The sequence below is a fragment of the Anguilla rostrata genome, chromosome 6, assembly GCF_018555375.3.
Source record: "Anguilla rostrata isolate EN2019 chromosome 6, ASM1855537v3, whole genome shotgun sequence".
NCBI classification, from domain to species: Eukaryota; Metazoa; Chordata; class Actinopteri; order Anguilliformes; family Anguillidae; genus Anguilla; species Anguilla rostrata.
This window is the reverse complement of record NC_057938.1, coordinates 9378462-9394604: the sequence shown is the minus strand read 5'-3', so window position 1 is coordinate 9394604 and position 16143 is coordinate 9378462. Positions and strand designations below refer to the sequence as shown.

The 16143-nt window shown below is 44.2% G+C and overlaps 4 protein-coding genes across 6 annotated transcripts; 1 reads left to right on the top strand and 3 right to left on the bottom strand.

Moving 5' to 3' along the window:
- The first annotated feature begins 164 nt into the window (after positions 1 to 164).
- On the top strand, positions 165 to 4077 carry mul2 (mitochondrial E3 ubiquitin protein ligase 2). 2 transcript variants are annotated; one of them, XM_064338207.1, is made up of 5 exons: positions 165 to 377; positions 933 to 1078; positions 1577 to 1664; positions 2187 to 2307; positions 2857 to 4077. In XM_064338207.1, the coding sequence occupies exons 2-5, from the start codon at positions 962 to 964 to the stop codon at positions 3569 to 3571; spliced, it is 1041 nt and encodes a 346-aa protein (XP_064194277.1). In that variant the 5' UTR covers positions 165 to 377; positions 933 to 961; the 3' UTR covers positions 3572 to 4077. The 2 variants fall into 2 exon arrangements, with proteins under 2 accessions (XP_064194277.1, XP_064194275.1); XM_064338205.1 differs by having other exon boundaries at positions 166 to 526.
- Positions 4078 to 5239: 1162 nt separating this feature from the next.
- On the bottom strand, positions 5240 to 9125 carry LOC135256440 (probable G-protein coupled receptor 148). The gene has a single exon (XM_064338204.1). It carries the CDS (start codon positions 8586 to 8588, stop codon positions 7497 to 7499), a length of 1092 nt encoding a protein of 363 aa, XP_064194274.1. The 5' UTR covers positions 8589 to 9125; the 3' UTR covers positions 5240 to 7496.
- Positions 9126 to 9275: 150 nt separating this feature from the next.
- LOC135256443 (probable G-protein coupled receptor 148) lies at positions 9276 to 12939 on the bottom strand. The gene is made up of 2 exons (XM_064338210.1): positions 11831 to 12939; positions 9276 to 10749 (listed from the first exon to the last, which is right to left on the bottom strand). The coding sequence occupies exon 2, from the start codon at positions 10681 to 10683 to the stop codon at positions 9694 to 9696; it is 990 nt and encodes a 329-aa protein (XP_064194280.1). The 5' UTR covers positions 10684 to 10749; positions 11831 to 12939; the 3' UTR covers positions 9276 to 9693.
- A 29-nt stretch (positions 12940 to 12968) lies between these two features.
- mterf4 (mitochondrial transcription termination factor 4) lies at positions 12969 to 16096 on the bottom strand. Of its 2 annotated transcripts, none has more exons than XM_064338209.1 (4): positions 15227 to 16096; positions 14445 to 14868; positions 13681 to 13865; positions 12969 to 13398 (listed from the first exon to the last, which is right to left on the bottom strand). In XM_064338209.1, the coding sequence occupies exons 1-4, from the start codon at positions 15251 to 15253 to the stop codon at positions 13024 to 13026; spliced, it is 1011 nt and encodes a 336-aa protein (XP_064194279.1). In that variant the 5' UTR covers positions 15254 to 16096; the 3' UTR covers positions 12969 to 13023. The 2 variants fall into 2 exon arrangements, with proteins under 2 accessions (XP_064194279.1, XP_064194278.1); XM_064338208.1 differs by lacking the exon at positions 15227 to 16096 and adding an exon at positions 14976 to 15178.
- Between the last annotated feature and the right edge of the window lie 47 nt (positions 16097 to 16143).

The window sequence follows — 16143 nt, the reverse complement described above, 5'->3', positions numbered from 1 at the left end:
GGGTACTTGTGGGAGGTGTATTTCATATGCCAGTAGGTGTACCTAAATCAAAAGCCTCATGAACTTCATATCCCAAAACCACTCAACCCAACATGTGGCATACCTCGTTTGCAAACAAAATTCTCTGGCCAAATGAATGCAGAGAACATGTACTTATACGTTTCCGCTGTCAAGAGAAAAAGTTCCGGGAATTTCATTTTCAGAACTAAGAATTCAGGATATATTAAGTTCCGGCTTCAACCTTCACTAATACATATATGACTAGAGCAGAATATGTGTTCTAACTTTTATCTTGATCTTTTAGAAGGCTGGTTTTTCAACGTTTGATGTCACATTCCTGCTTCCGGAGATTTGAATGTCATTTATGTTTTCAGGAGGTAGATATCGCAAACAAACCATAATCAACATGAACTAATGTTAATGTAGTTTTTCCTCATTTGCTTGTACAATCTTACCCAGTCAGAAAGTGAAATTCACAGTTGTTTTCGAGCTAAAATGACATGTTTTGTCTTTTTCGTTTGCAGAGGTTAGTACTAGTTTGAGGATTGTTAGCTTGATAGTTACACCAAGTTAGCTGATGCTAGTACTTGTGTAGCTAAAGATTTAGATACAAATGTAGATTAAAGTTGTTGTTTTTTTTAGTGGAGCGCTAGCTAGTTATCGTTCTAATCGGGAATTGCTTGGTTGTGCATGCCTGACATGCCGGTCTCGAGACGTATACGTTCCTTTAGCTAAAATCGTCTGTCAAGTGACTCGATTGAAAATTACGTGTATAAGAGACTACACTGTGGTGTGTCTTTGTGTATGCGCTACATTGTGACTAGTTCGTCTGCTAGTTTGGCAATAAAATTCCTTTGTCGTTGGCTTGTTGGTTCTTTCGTAAGAAAAAGTAGGTTATCAATGTCTTTTTGTGTTTGCATCCTCATATCCAGGACATTAGAAGCAACATTAGAATTCCACAATGGAGGATTTTTCCGTCAGCACGGTTGAGATGGTGTGCCTGGGAACCAGCATGGCTTTATCTGGTCTTTTTTTCTACATCTACAGAAAGAAACGCAAAACAGTCGACAAGCTTAATGTACGTGAATTCGTTGTTTTCCATGAATAGACACTTACAATTGTTAAATTAGGTGGATAACGTTGCCCTTTATCTATAACTTTGGCCAGTGAAGCTACAGTTAGAAAAAAGCATTCCCAGTATTGACTGCCTTCTTGTTTGGTTGTTACATTCAAACAGACATTTCCAACCTTTTTTCCATATACTTGATGTCGAACCTCCAGTTAGATATTAAATAATTATTGTTAGGGTGAATTGTGATATTGAGGATACCTGTCTTAAGTGCCTTTAAAACAACTGTAAAAAGACATTGCACACTTTCATTTTCTCAAAACATCAAAAAGTGTTTGTGAGGCATAATTCAAGGTAGCATACCTACAAAAGCAAAGACTAACCAAGTTGCCAAACTTATTTCATTGGCTGAATGTAAACCACATCTTAGCGCTTTGCTTGGTCTGAATTTGGCAGTAGTGCTGTTTGAATCCATTTCATTTTAAATGTTGATGTGCATTTTTAAAGGAGGCTCCTCGCTTGCCATTAGATGGGGAACTGGCTGGAATTTTGAATTCCACACCTGGGAAATGTCTCCAATACGTTGTCATTGAAGGTAAGCAACTGTTTGTAAGTATATTTAGGTTTTTGTGTGGTGAGATTTGTCACAGTAAATCTGCATGATCATATTCTTACACTTACTGAATTTGCACCAAGGGGTGCACTGCACAGCCAAAACTCCCAAGAGCCCATTCAATTTTACAGACACCAGCGTGATGCTGGGTAACGAATAAGACTTGTAACCATTAGCTTACAAGCTTGATTCCCTTCAAACATACAGGTTGATATAAAATAATATTCCTTGAATAACAGTGTCTGTCAAGAAAATTGGTAGTACATAAAGACTGAGCTGTTTACTGAATCCTGAGTCAGATTTTGAGTCACTAGGCAAATGTATGGTGTCCTTATGCTTATTAACTGGTCTTCAGGTTAATTCTGTTGACTGTATAATTCAGTTCACTTAGACTAGAGAGAAAGATTAAACTGCTTTAGACTTGAGAGCACTTAAGGAATGAAATTGAGGAAGTCAGCATGAATGGAACCTGCACTTACCCTCTGTTTCCTGTGTTTGTCCCAGGGGCAGTCCAGCCTGTAGGAGAGCCCCTCAGAAGCCAGTTCCAGGAGGGGACGGTTGGAGTGGTTCAGAAGCTGGTGCTGAAGGAGCACAAACTGGTGTGGAACAGTCTGGCACGGGCCTGGTAGGATCTGAGTGGGTGCAGGTTCTGTGAAAGTAACTGAGTGCTTTAAAGCTGGCTAACGGCTGGTTTCAGGAAAGTTCAGTGCGCTGCTTTGCAGCTGCTGTATAACAGCGGTTCCCAAAACCTCTCCTTGAGGATACCCAGCCGGATCTGGGTATTTTATGTGTTCCGTCTCAAGCATATGTGATGCAGCTAATCAAGGGGTTGATTAGTCGTATCCGGTGTGCTTGAGGTGGAACACATCAAATACCTATATCTGGCTGGGGACCCAAGGAGAGGTTTGGGAACCACTGCTGTAAAACGTCTACTTTCAGCTTGAACTCAGTTGTTTCGTTTATTTTTAATGGATATAAGTTCCAGAATTAACTTGGGAAGTCTTTTTTCAGGACGTGCTGAGCGCATGCAAAGGAAACGGCTGGTTGCAGCATGTGATCTGTGGCTTTTAAAATGATCCATCCCTGAGGGTATAATACCCCAAGTCCGGTGCTGTGTGCTTAACTCTGTGGAAGTGAAAAGGCGCTGACCCTGCCATCTTTGCTGGCCCTGCAGGACGGACAGTGAGAGGATCATGCACGAGCGGATCAACTCGGTGCCCTTTAATCTGGTGGGCGCCGACAGGGCGGCGGTGCGCGTGCTCTGCCCGCTGGAGGCCTCGGGGCTGGACGCTGAGATCATCCACGAGAAGTTCCACCAGGCCAGCTACGGCTTCACCGACATCATCAGCCAGTACCTGAGCGGGGAGAAGCCCAAGGGCCAGCTGGAGACGGAGGAGATGGTGAAGGTGGGGGCCACGCTGACGGGCGTGGGCGAGCTCATCCTGGACGCCGACCGCACGCTGAAGCTCCGGCCCCCAACCGACGGCTCGGCGTTCTTCCTCACCCCCACCGACTACGAGGCCATGTGCCTGGAGCAGGAGGGCCAGGCCACCATCTGGAGGGTGCTGGCCTCGCTGTGTGCACTGGCTGGCGCCGCCGTGCTGCTTTGGGCCGCCCAGAGGTACTACCGCCACCTGCAGGCCAGGAGGGAGCAGGACAGGCTGCGCAGGGAGTTCAAAGGGCTGGCGGCCGGCGGCGATGACGACGACGAGGAGGCGGAGCCTGCGGCCAACGCCTGCATCATCTGCATGAGCGAGCCGCGCAGCTGCGTCCTGCTGGACTGCGGGCACGTGTGCTGCTGCTTCAGCTGCTTCCAGGCCCTGCCTCATCCCAGCTGCCCAGTCTGCAGGCAGCCAATCAGAAGGGTGGTTCCGCTCTACCAGGCCTGACCCGAGCGTCCGACCCGCCCACAGCCACAGTGCTGCCGTCAGTGCCACAGCGACACACTGTAGACAAACAGCTGCTGTGTATGGAAAATGTGAATCAGAGAGCTCCAAGTTTACTTCTCTTGATCATTTTACCTTCGGAATCATATATGTACTGTATATGTTTAATAATTGAATCAGGAATTTTACCTCCTTCAGAAAAAACATGGATGAGTTTATTTTCTTACTCTTTATATGTACAGGGTGCCTTAAGAAAATTATGTTGCTGCTTCTTGTCGACACATTGCATAAATAACAGTGATGCAAATGAGAGACAAGCCGGTTGTGTAAAGAAGACGTTTACATTTTGTCTGCTCTATAACATTTCTATTTTGGTCTTGTTCTTTCTGAAGAGAGAGATAAGTGTAATCGTAACTGGGTCCGCCAGGGCGTTTGGAACGGCCTTTTCTGTCAATAAATCAATAACGAGGACATCGGCCATCTTGAAGGAGGCTGTGATTTGCATCGTGTTGGCTCCACAAGTGTGTTCATTTTACACTGTTTTTCAATAATTCTCTTCAATGTTATGATCAGTCTTTGGATTTAAAGACTTACTAGTAGAAACTAGCCAGCTGCAGCTTTGTTTGCTTTCATGTTGGTTCAGTGCTATTGAACTCAGTTTCCCAAGGTTCATTTGAACACATGGCCGCCCTTTGTTTGCAAACAAAAATACTGAAGCAGGCTTCCACAGCGCAAACACTTGTGAATCAGGCTGTTAGCTGACTTAAACATTTTGGGTGAACATAAAGGGAGCGGATTGTTTGCACCACACGGTATAACTGGCTTCTAGGGTGTGTATTATTGTTTACTATCATGTTTTTCTTTTATTATCATTACTGATATGGTCAGGGGAAGCGAGCATTTTGTGTTTACACAATTCATTATTCAAAATTAAATGGCAAATTAATCTGACATATAAAGCTATTACAGAACATCTTGTGGATACAGGGGGGGGGGGGGGGTGCAGTAATTAGTAGTCAGTAGGGCAGTAAAAAAAGTTCATTTCCTGAAAGGTGGCATTTCAAAGACTTCTCTAAAAACTGGTCTGACAAGTACACATATGGGACAAAGCACTCATAATTAACCTCCATATTGTCAGGAAGGTAATTTATGATGATACCACAAATGGGAAACTGCAATGACCAAAACAAGCTAAACAAGCACATAATTACTCGAATGTGTCACACAGAGAGGTAACTCATTGAAATGAATATAGGCAATTGTCTCTAAGTCAAGCGAGTATGGGGTCAGGTCGGGATTTATCTAGTAAACATTTAGACACGTGACTTTCTGTCTTTCTCGACACAGTGCCTGGAGGCTAGCTTAAACAATGGTTTCCTCACTGTTTTGAAGGTTTATGCCGACATCATTAAGACATGTGGATAGCACACCGGCCGTCTGGTTTAACCTGCTGCTGAGGCTCCAGCAACTCTTACTGTCATTGTTCGTGCACTACCGCAGTACTCCTTTACTCAATCTCTGCGGTTTTGTGAAACCCTGTTATTTCTGCTTTAAAATGATGTGCTGTGTACATATTTGCCGTTTTTGTGCTTTGTGTTTGGCCTGTTTTAGTGTTTGATATCACTGGTGTTTGGAGAAAAATATTGGTCTGCACATAATCAATTATGCTGCTTAAATTCATCTCTACGTTTATTCAGTCTTATCCAGAGGCATGTATAAGCTAATAGTGATGAAACACATTGAATACAGTCATCAAACTGTCAATATGTAGCAAGCTGAAAAAGAGCTAAGACATACAGCTGTGATAAATTTAACATATATAAAGTGTTTAATAGTTATCCTTGAGAAGAATAACATAGCTAGGCGAACAACTGTAAAATTATATTACCTTATAATTTCCATGTCAAATGGTCCAAAAAGAAAAATGTTTGCCTGGTATTACCTTCATGGTCATAATGACCATTGACCTGAGAGCACTACATCACACTATACTGAATGCTTTGAAGTTGGAGTAGACAGATAATGGATTTTAGCAGTTGTATCACTGCTTTAATTGTAGGACTACTCAGACAGTTGAATACTTGTTCTTAGCAGTGGCATGTATATTTGCTACCGGTGTGCTTTTTTATAAGTCTGCCCTCCATTCACTCCATTCAGACAGCCTTGCTTCAGCTGTAATTTGTCATTAAGACCATAATGTTATTATGAATCTTCATTTTAAAGCGACTAGTCAGAAAAATATAATAAATAATTCATATGAAATTCTGAGATTCGTAGTTCATTATCAAAGGATAGCATTCAGGAATTAAAAAAATAATTGCAAGTATGTTTTATGATGGGCAAAACTGGAAATGTATCATCTCAATTGACAATAACACCTGGCTTCAGTTGAAGGAGTTCTGGTTCAGCTGCAGGTTGAGTTTAGCATCAGAAGGTATAAGCTGAAAAGGAAGCCATTGCCATGGAAAAGTACAGAGGCAAATGTCTGATCTGATTGGTAACATCAGCTCTCTCTAGTGGACATTTCTGCAATTTCATTTAGGTTGGAATTTGTCATTCATGTATTCATTGCAAATTGAAATAAACAAATCTAATAGTTTTGTTTTTTAATTTATAATTAAGATGGTGGTATGTCTCGGATGGTACATAAAGTGGTCGAGAATTTTAAAAAGTTTGGAGGAAGTATACATTTTTCAGTTAAGGATAATAAATATATCTCATCACATCATCTCACACCATATTTTGGCTATTAACAGTTATTGAAAGTCCATTTGAATCCCTTTTTTTAAATCTTAGTATTAATACTTAATAATACCTATCCAGTATCTGGATGCCCTACTGCAATTCTGTTGAATCAAAGCATGATTCATTTAGCGAGTAGCTTTATACAGGGTGACCTACATATCTCACATTTCCTACCTTCATACTGAAAGGTTATACACGTTTTCATCGTCTCTAGTTGGGACTACTGTAATTCATTATACTCTGGTTTCCGCAGTCAAAAAAGAAAAGAGATGTCACATCACCTCAATAATCACGACGCTACACTTGCTTTCTGTATCTTTTAGAATTGATTTAGATTTTATTGATTACTTTTAGAGCAAGATGTGGACTGTTCCCTGTTTATCTGTGATCTTTTCACTCTTTACTCCAGCGAAGGGCTGCTTGGATTACCTTACAAAAACTTCCTAGCTTTTTGAGTCAAAGCTGACATCTAAGGGCGTTGCGGCTCCATGACCTTGAATCAGTCTGGCCAACGAAATCTGAGCACCCGAGTCCATGTCTTTTTCAAAAACGTCTTTTGAAAGCTCACTTTTATAAGGTCTGCTTTTAATTGTGTGACATACCTGTTTACTCGCCTCTCCTTCTATTGATCTATTAACCTTGATGTTGTTTTGGTTATCTCAGTTGTTTTATTGTATTTTCATTTAGATATGGCCTGTTTGTGCGGCGCTTTGTACAGTTTTCTGGAGAAGGCCATTATAAATATTATCTTTTTCTCAAGAATCCCATGGATTCAAACATGCATCCTCCTAGTATCCAGAAGTCAAACTTGATGGCCCATGTATCTCACTCACTTGCTGTGCTAAAAAAAAAAAAAAACTGCACATCACCCAGAGGCAAGACTGGATAGCTTGGCATCACTCTAGACTCTACAATGATGGAATGTTCCATTGCAGCATTTTCAAGCCTGTATTCCAAGAAAGACCGGTACTTATGAATATGCACCTGCGGTGAGGCCTTTACTTTTTCCTTCTGTGAATCACTTGATCAATATGTGCATATGCTGTGTCGTGACTGATTTGAGGGAATCAAAATGTGTCCCTCCTCATGAGTCATCTTGAGCAACAGAGCCTGTGAATGATCTTTACCTGAAGACTTTTAACACAGACCAAGGAGAAGGAGGAGAAGACAGACCATCTTGGCTTCAGCTCTTGGTAAGCGGTGTGACTGTCGCTGGCCGTTTTAGCCTGTAGAAGGTCAGCAGTGTCCGGCAGAGGTCCAGGTCCCGGTACCTCAGGCCGTACAGGTAAGGGGCTAGGGCTTTGGGCAGGACCAGCAGCACGTTGCAGAGCACCAGGGAGGCCAGCAGGTGGGCCCTCAGCTCCACGGAGCGGCTGGGGCGGGCGTAGAGCAGCAGCTCCACCGCCAGCACCAGCATGGGGCAGATGGACAGCAGCAAGTGGAAATAGTGTATGAAGAAGGTTCCCCTGGCTCGAGAAGCCCGCTCTCCTCTCCACACCCCAGACCTCCTGGTCCTGCAGCAGAGGAACACGTACCCGAAGAGGACCAGGAGCAGCACCAGCAGGACGCCGGCCACGGTGAGCAGCATGGACGCCCTCATGGGCACCGAGTAGCCCACGGTCAGCGCCAGGAGCACGGGCAGAGAGCAGACCTGCGAGGCGCAGGGGTCAGCCGAGTGGTGCCACAGGAAGCCCGCCACCGTGCCGGCGGGGAAGACGACGGACGCCGCCCAGACCGCCGCGATGGCCCACCTGGTCCTGGAGACGGGCCAGAGAGCCAGGTAGCGCAGGGGTGCTAGCACAGCCAGCGAGGTGTCCAGCACCATGGCCATGGCGCTCAGGAGCCCGGCGCTGTAGAAGATGCCCAGCAGGAACAGCAGGGTGGCGCAGGACCACTCGGACGTGGCCACCCCGGCTGCGTTGAAGCAGGTGGACAGCAGGTAGATGAACATGAAGAGCAGGTCGCTAAGCAAGGTGTTGCCCAGCAGCAGGTAGCGAGTCTCCTGCCGTAGGAGGGGGCTGGAGAAGACCTTGGTCAGGATGGGCGGGACGACCAGGACGACCGCCAGGAAGCCCAGCACCGGGCACACCTGCAGGGCACCCGTCTGCTGCCGCGGCGGGAGAAAGACTCGCCACTCACGGGCGAATAGCTCCATCACGCTCTGGGAGGAGTTGGACCGGCTGGCCATCTGGTGGTGTCTCTGGGCTTGGCCAGAGCTGTTGTACCAGCTCCCGAACGTGCACAGCAAGGACGGAACCAAGCCTTCAGCACCCATGGCTGCAACTGCTTCGCGAATCAATCTTCAGCCTCTCTCTGTCTGGTAATATCACTGCAACAGATGGCTGCGCCTTCAAACCAGGAGATCAGAAAATAGAAAATCCATCGATTAACCGAGGGAGCATTTCACTAATGGCTCTCTAAGGCAAACAAACCTTTCCATGAAAATGGACCTAAGTGCTGCTTAGCTTTCTCTCCAGGATAAGCAACAAGCAGACACTTCCTGGTTCATGATCACCTGGTGGTTTCTGTTTTGATAAACTAAATTTTATTCTACTTTGGGTGGAAATCATTTTGTCTTCTCAAGGATTTCAAACTTCCCTAAGAATTTGTTGACACTGAAACTGAGATTTGCCATCTAATATATTTTTTCTCCATTTTACACAGAAAGAGACTATTTAAGTTCAGCCAGTCTGCTGTAACCTCTGTAAATGGGTTTACATATCATTAACCCAGATATGACAAGTGAAACACTTTTTTTCATTTTAATGAGCAGTTATCTCTAACTGTGGCATAAGATGGCTTTATAGACTATTGACAATTAACAGAAAAGCCAATGTTTGCCTCACAAAGCACACTTCTACAAAAACACACACACCTGGTTCAACTGCTGTATGATTGCATACTGAGCCACTAATCTAGTGAAACTAGTTTAGACTTCCGTGCTTTAAAAATGGAAAAACAGTTTCAAAATTCAGTTTAATGAGGCCCGAATGGTTGATGTAACTGAACATTTTTTTCAGACAGAATTTCCAAGTTCATTTATGTCATGACATATCACAAGACTGCCATCTGTGTGAGTCTCCTCTGATGTCTACTTCGCAGAGAGGGAAGGCACATCCAGGGAAACAAAATATGGTTGCCATGACACTAGTTCTCAATTAACAAGTGGAATTTTGACCCTTGGGGCAGGAAGGAGTGATCATGATCTTTTGTCCAACTCGATATGCAATACAAAACAATGCGTTGAACCAACGATGAAGTTCAAACACACTGCTTTTTTTTGCGCAATCACTGCTGATGCCACTACCAGGAATGAAAAGGGGACCTTATGAAGTTCTTGTTCATGTACTTTCACCCAGGAAGGCAGAATGCTGGAAGGACTACGCCACCGTGACCTGGCTGAGCCTCCGTCTGTGGAAGAGCGCCAGGAGGGTGTAGTAGACCTCGCGGTACCGCAGACCGTACAGGAAGGGCGCGCACGCCCGGGGCAGCGGCATGAGCACGCTCATGTTGACCGTGTTGATCCACACGCTCACGTCCCGGCTCACGCTGCTTCGGCGGAACAGCACCAGCTCCACGGTGAAGACCAGGCCGGGGCCGAAGTAGAGGAGGAGCATCACGGCGTGCGACAGCAGGGTCACCCGGGCGCGGGAGTAGCGGCTCTGCCAGATGCCGGAGGTCTTGGTGACGGCGTAGAGGCGGGCGTAGCAGTACACGATGAGGGCGGTGCAGAGCGCGGCACAGATGAAGAAATACATGTGCAGGCCCACCATCATCTCCTCCCCCATGGAGCTCAAGGAGAGGAGCACCAGGCACACTGCCTGCCTCCAGGGGACGCCCTCCTCCACCACCTCCATGACGATCATCAGGGAGACGGGGTACATGGCGGCCGCCAGCCACACCGCCGCCAGGATCTTGCGGGTGCGGGAGGGGGGCAGCCGGTTGCGGTAGTGCAAGGGCCAGCGGACGGCCGCGTAGGTGTCGGCCGCCATGAGGGTGATGGTGAGGATGCTGCTGCAGTAGGCCGTGACGGAGGCGGCGGTGACCAGGCCACACAGCGGGCGCGTCATCCACACGGCCAGCGAGTTGCAGGCCAGGTTGGCCAGGTTGATGGCGAGGAAGACCGTGTCAGCCAGCAGGGTGTTAGCCAGCAGCAGATAGCGCGTCTCCTGCCGCAGGGCCCTGGAGAACAGGATGCAGGCCAGCAGCAGGGGGTTGGCCACCAGGGCTAGGGCCGTGAAGACCGCGGTCGGGATGAGGAAGAGCTCCATGTGCCAGCTCTGCAGGATCTCGTACCACTCTGCCGTGATGTTGGACATCTTGGACCACGATGCCCTCGTCCCACCAATGTCATATGGAGAGATATTCATTGGTTCCTCTTCAGACAGCACGGATGTGCCAAAGCCAATCACCTCTCAGCTAATCACAGCTTCCTCCTGTAGATGGAAGAGAGTAACCAACAAAAGAACCCATTACTGGACTTACACAATTAAAAATGAAGCCATTTCTGGATCATTTATTCTGTGACGAATTTCCCACAAGAATTTTAAGAACTGAGCTCTGCACATTTCTACACATTCTATTTGCAATTACCTCTATCCCTCAGTCTTTTGCTCTCCTCAATATGCTCAGCATGAAACACCCTTAACTGCAAGACTGACAGGCAGTCACCACAGAAACCCTTTGAATAAGCATCCATTACACACTCCATTAGACTACATTTTGTAAATGTTCTTGTCACCATTGTACACTATTCATATTCATATTTATACATATCTCTGATATGTTTTATAATTAGTAGCAGTAATACTATTATAGCTACTGTATGAAGGCAAACCAATGAAGGATCACAATGGTGCTTTTGAAGAGTCAAAACAAGACATTGTATTGCATGGAAAAAAATGATCTTTCACTACCAGGTAAATATTTTAAATCAAAATTTGATTTAAAACTTTGATTAAACTTTTTTATTAACAAAAGAAGACTGAGATTTGAGAGTGAAGAATTGCTTCCAAACATTTTAAACATAATTTCTAACACACTGTTTTTTTTTGATGTGAGTATATCTTCGGTCTATGCTTAAAAAAGGCCAGCAAGTTCAATCTAAAGTTGGGCAACCATTATATTTCACTGAACAACATTTTTCACAATAGTCTATCACAAATTTATCCAATCAACCTTTACCAATGTCAGTTTTGAGGAAGATAGCCTATCTGTGAAACACATCACATATTTACAAACCACAAAATAAAATAATAAAAATACCAGTTTTATATTATGTTTGCCTGTAATGAATGTATAAAACATGCAATGTGGATATCTGGGAATCATCCAGGTGCGTTTCTGCCACATATGTGCTTTTCCAAGAGGGCATTTCTCAGTATGATTTTAGCAATTATTAAGTGCACAGAACTGGATCAACATACTTGAGGAAGTCAAACCAGGAAAGTGAAAAGTCATTGATTGAGTACAAACCACCTTGTACGCTTTTGATAGAAGGACAGATAGCTCTCTTACCCTTTAGAAGCACAGATGGTAAGACGACCCACCAATACCAGTCAGCTACTCGCCAGCAGTAGTAATGCTCTTGGAGATCAATTTCTTTAGAGACGTGATACTGCTGTTATCAGCGGATGACCACTATTGACTTATTTGTGATCATTTTGACTTGAAATAAAGGCCATTCGGTGGTTGCATGGTAACACAACACTGTTGAAAACACTCTTCAGGCCCCCTCCCCACGACTGCCAGGTCCATCCTTCCCCTACCCAGAGTACAGATAAGACAAATGCCATGTACGCAATCCCATGACACTTCACTGTCTTCTCAGACCTAATTTTATTGACTTGGGCACAGCTGTCTCCCATCTCATATCCGGAGCAGTGAAAAAAGCACGGCCATATGCCGAGTCCAGTCAAAGCATGAGAATCACCACAGCAAATACGTGCCATCCTGTCATCCGTACGTTGGAGCCTGCAGGTAACCATGGAAACGGAAGCTTTAAAAAAAAAAACCTCCCTGAGCAAAGTGCATCTGACTGCACCTTTCTGTACCAAGCAGACCAATAAAGAGGGCCATCACTGTCCAAGGGTACATCACCAGGATTGCATTATGATTCTGCCCTCTATACTGTAGAGAGGAATGTTTGACAGCAAAATCTGCCATGCAAGTCAATTTGTTCAGAAAACATGAAGATGTAAATGAAAAGTTTATGAAACTTCCACTGTGGTATTTTGTTTGAGAGACAATGGTGTGGGTATACAGGTTTAATTCATGTTTAGGTGGGCTATCGTTGCATGCATCCACTTAAAAGGTTTTGCTTAACTGAACATGTCAACATGGACTGGGAAGATTACTGAAAAGCTGGCTAGATCATGATGTACATAGTACATCACGATCACGATGTATAGTACGTACATAGTTTTTAATGAATTCAGAATTGAAATTCACTTCAAGTTTATCAACTTCAACCATATTCACTAAGGGCACCTCTGTGTACAAATGCCTCAAACTGAATCATTCTCTGAACAAAAATCAAACTGCAATTTTAATCAACAATGAAATAAGCCCCTCCAAAATAAAATAAAGACATCTGAATAAGTATGAAAATAATAAATATTTTATTCAATGTACTTAGTCTGGACATCAGTGTCACTGTTTGGTGTTGCAGCTGAATGTTCCCACATTCTCACCATGCATCGCTCTCTCTCTCATTTCTTCCTCCTCTTCCTGTAGCCTGCGCTCCCTTTGTCCTCACTCTCATAGCCCTCCTCATCGTCTATGTCACTGCCACTGAACTCTGGCTCTTCCTCCTCCTGAATCTCTCTGTCCATCAGCTTCCGGAACACCTCAAACTCCTCTCCTGTTGCCATGGCAACTTTACTGAGGAAGGTGTCCTCAGGAACGGCGAGGAAGTCCTTGAGTTTGGGGTTGACGATGCGCGTCTGGCCCTTCTTGTCCGGGGTCTGGTACAGGCCCCGCCTCTCCAGGAAGCCATGTCGGCATCGGACTTCTTCGAGGGAGACACGGAAGAGGCCGGACTTCACCATCTCTGCCTGACCAAGGCCCATACGGAAATATGCGTACTACCAAGGGAAAAGGAGAAAGGGTCATCTCACTCCAATTATTGAGAAATGAGGATTTATACCAAAGACTCTACCCACTGCTTCTCTGAAAAGATTTAGGCTTGTGGCCCTGTAGTAAAACCGCTAACTTCTTCAAAGTTAATATGCACCTACTTATGTTACATTTCTTTTTTAAACTTATATTCATCACACCATGAATTTGCTAAATAAATAAACCACTTGGGATGCGCAGTACCCACAAAATGACCACCTTTTTCTCTCCACGAGGGCCGACGGCCTCACCTGAAACTTGTACTCCAGCTTGTCCATGTCCTCCAGCACTACAGCAGCGGAGTCTCGCAGGACATCTGTGACCTGCTGGGCTGTGAGGTGGCACTTCTCCCGGAGAAATCGGGACACTCCATTGACTCTCTTAACAGGCAGAGTGAGGAGCTGGGGGTAGTGTCTCACAACCCGCTGCAGGCTGCCTGTTGACAAGGTAAAGCCATAGCTCTGTAAGCCCAACACCATAGACAGAGACACCGAGCTCCTCACACCGTCTACAGGTCATGCTTTTGGAAACCACACGAGTCTGGTATTTCATACAAGAGTATGCACATCTCCTCTAAGGGGCGACACCAAAACTCATACAAAAGCCCCAAACTTGCTGTGGCTATTGGTTAAACTCCTAATCTCTGGCCGAATGCCAGAATAAATCAACTCACTCATAGTAGCACATTAGCAATTTCCTATTTTAAAAAATGACATTACATTTCAATCATTCCATTCATTCCTTACCATTTCCATTACTTGAACCATGTTAATTGTGAAATTGTACAGTGTAGGGCCTAAGTTATTGGTCAGAACAGCTCTGGGATGGACAAACAACCATACCATTGAGGATAGTCTGAACTCACATATTACCAATGTACAGCTGTATACTTGTGACCAGGTTTGGGAACTTGGGCTCCATCCGAAAAACTACCTTCAATTTACAAGGCATTATTAAATAGACCACACCAGTGCTTCAATGTTTTTTTTTTTTTTAAATAATACATTAGCCTCACCCTCCACCAGTCCCAGTTTGCGCAGGTTGTCTACTCGTTGCTGCAGCAGGGCTCCTTTCACCTGGTAGAGTTCCGGGCACTTGCCCAAGATCTTCAGGACGCTAGAAGGGTTAAAGCCCAGAGCCACTAGCACTGTGAGGACGGAGAGATGTTGTGTAACTGTGTGGTCTGGGCGACTGCCTAAGGTTCTTCTGGCTAACTCTTCAACCTCCGCTTCGGTAAAGCCCATATCCACCAGAGAATTCAGCATTTCCTCCCGACCCGTCCGCCGTTGTGCTGCTGTGGGTTCCGAGTTGTGGTCATTTATCGAGCAGAGGTTTCTAAAGAGGAAAACTTTCGGTTGTTTGTCACGTAGCATACGGTAAACTGGACTGCGCCCACAGCCAACATGACCAGGCGCTGCTCTGAATGTCCATATTAGCACCTAAAATTACAATAAAAAAGTATTAGTGACACTCTATTTTGACACCTAAAATGCTGGAATTGTATTGCGAGCTGACCAGCCAGCTACCAGTTAACAAAGGGTTATACCTGCACGAGCTGTGTAATATAGCAAAATAACATGTAGCTTCGTTTACTGCAAGTATGATCTATGAACGTTTAAACCTGAAAAATAAGTGTAGCTTCGTGTGTTTGCACGTATCACATGCATGTACAATGTTAAACTGCATTGCTCGACCTCAAACGGTCATTGTTATGGCATTAAATGGTACTGAGAGATATTTGTCCACTCAAACAAAAATAAATAGTTTCAACTTCACAGTATACAATAAATTACTTACCAACTTTCTGCATAATTGTGCTGCCATACCACGTCCGGCTGAATAAACCTTCCCCCCAGAATCACTATTAATTGAAGCTTTAGTTCCGGATAGAGTTTAACAGTTCAAATCTTTTATTAAGACAGAAATTAAATATTTTAATCCATGGTCGCATTTTTGAAATGGTTTCAAATGGAAATAACACAGCTTCAAACAGTGTTATTCAGTGTTCTAAAAAAAAAAAAAAAAAAACTCACTACAAAGCAGGTAGAGTGGCTGGACGGACAATGCACATGGCTGGACAATCACTGCGTGCTAAAATATCCTCCAACATGTAAATAAACATCCAAGCAAAAAACTTCCCTGTGATGCATATAACATACAAGACTTACATTTTTATTGACATGTATATAAATATTAAAATACATTTAAAATTAAACAATCGCTAAAAGCTGACAAAACCACCAAAATCGTGTTTAACAAAATTGAGTCGTATTCAGGGTTAAAATGTAAAAAAAAAAAAAAAAAAGGAAAAACTCCCTTGACTAATCAAGGAGACAATCTATAGTGACATTGCTCACACAGCTATATACAAATGGTGACAATAAAAAACAACCTACAGAACAAAAATCCTGAGATCCACTCCAGAATTTATTTGGTGCAGTCTTTGGTTGGGAGTTAGTGTTAAAAGAGGAATAACTGGATGCTGGTCTTTGAGGGTCACGCGGATTTTCCAGTATAGACATAAACACACATCCAACTGAAGATACCACATTAGTTGTCAAAAAGAAGATGAACTGATTCAAGCAACTGAGCTAACAAACTGGACAAAATGTCTAGTAAGATTTACAATGTAATGTCTTGAATATTTTATTTTATATATACCTAGCTTGGTTTCCCAGTGCTGTATGAACCCTAGAGCTCAAAATACCCTTCTC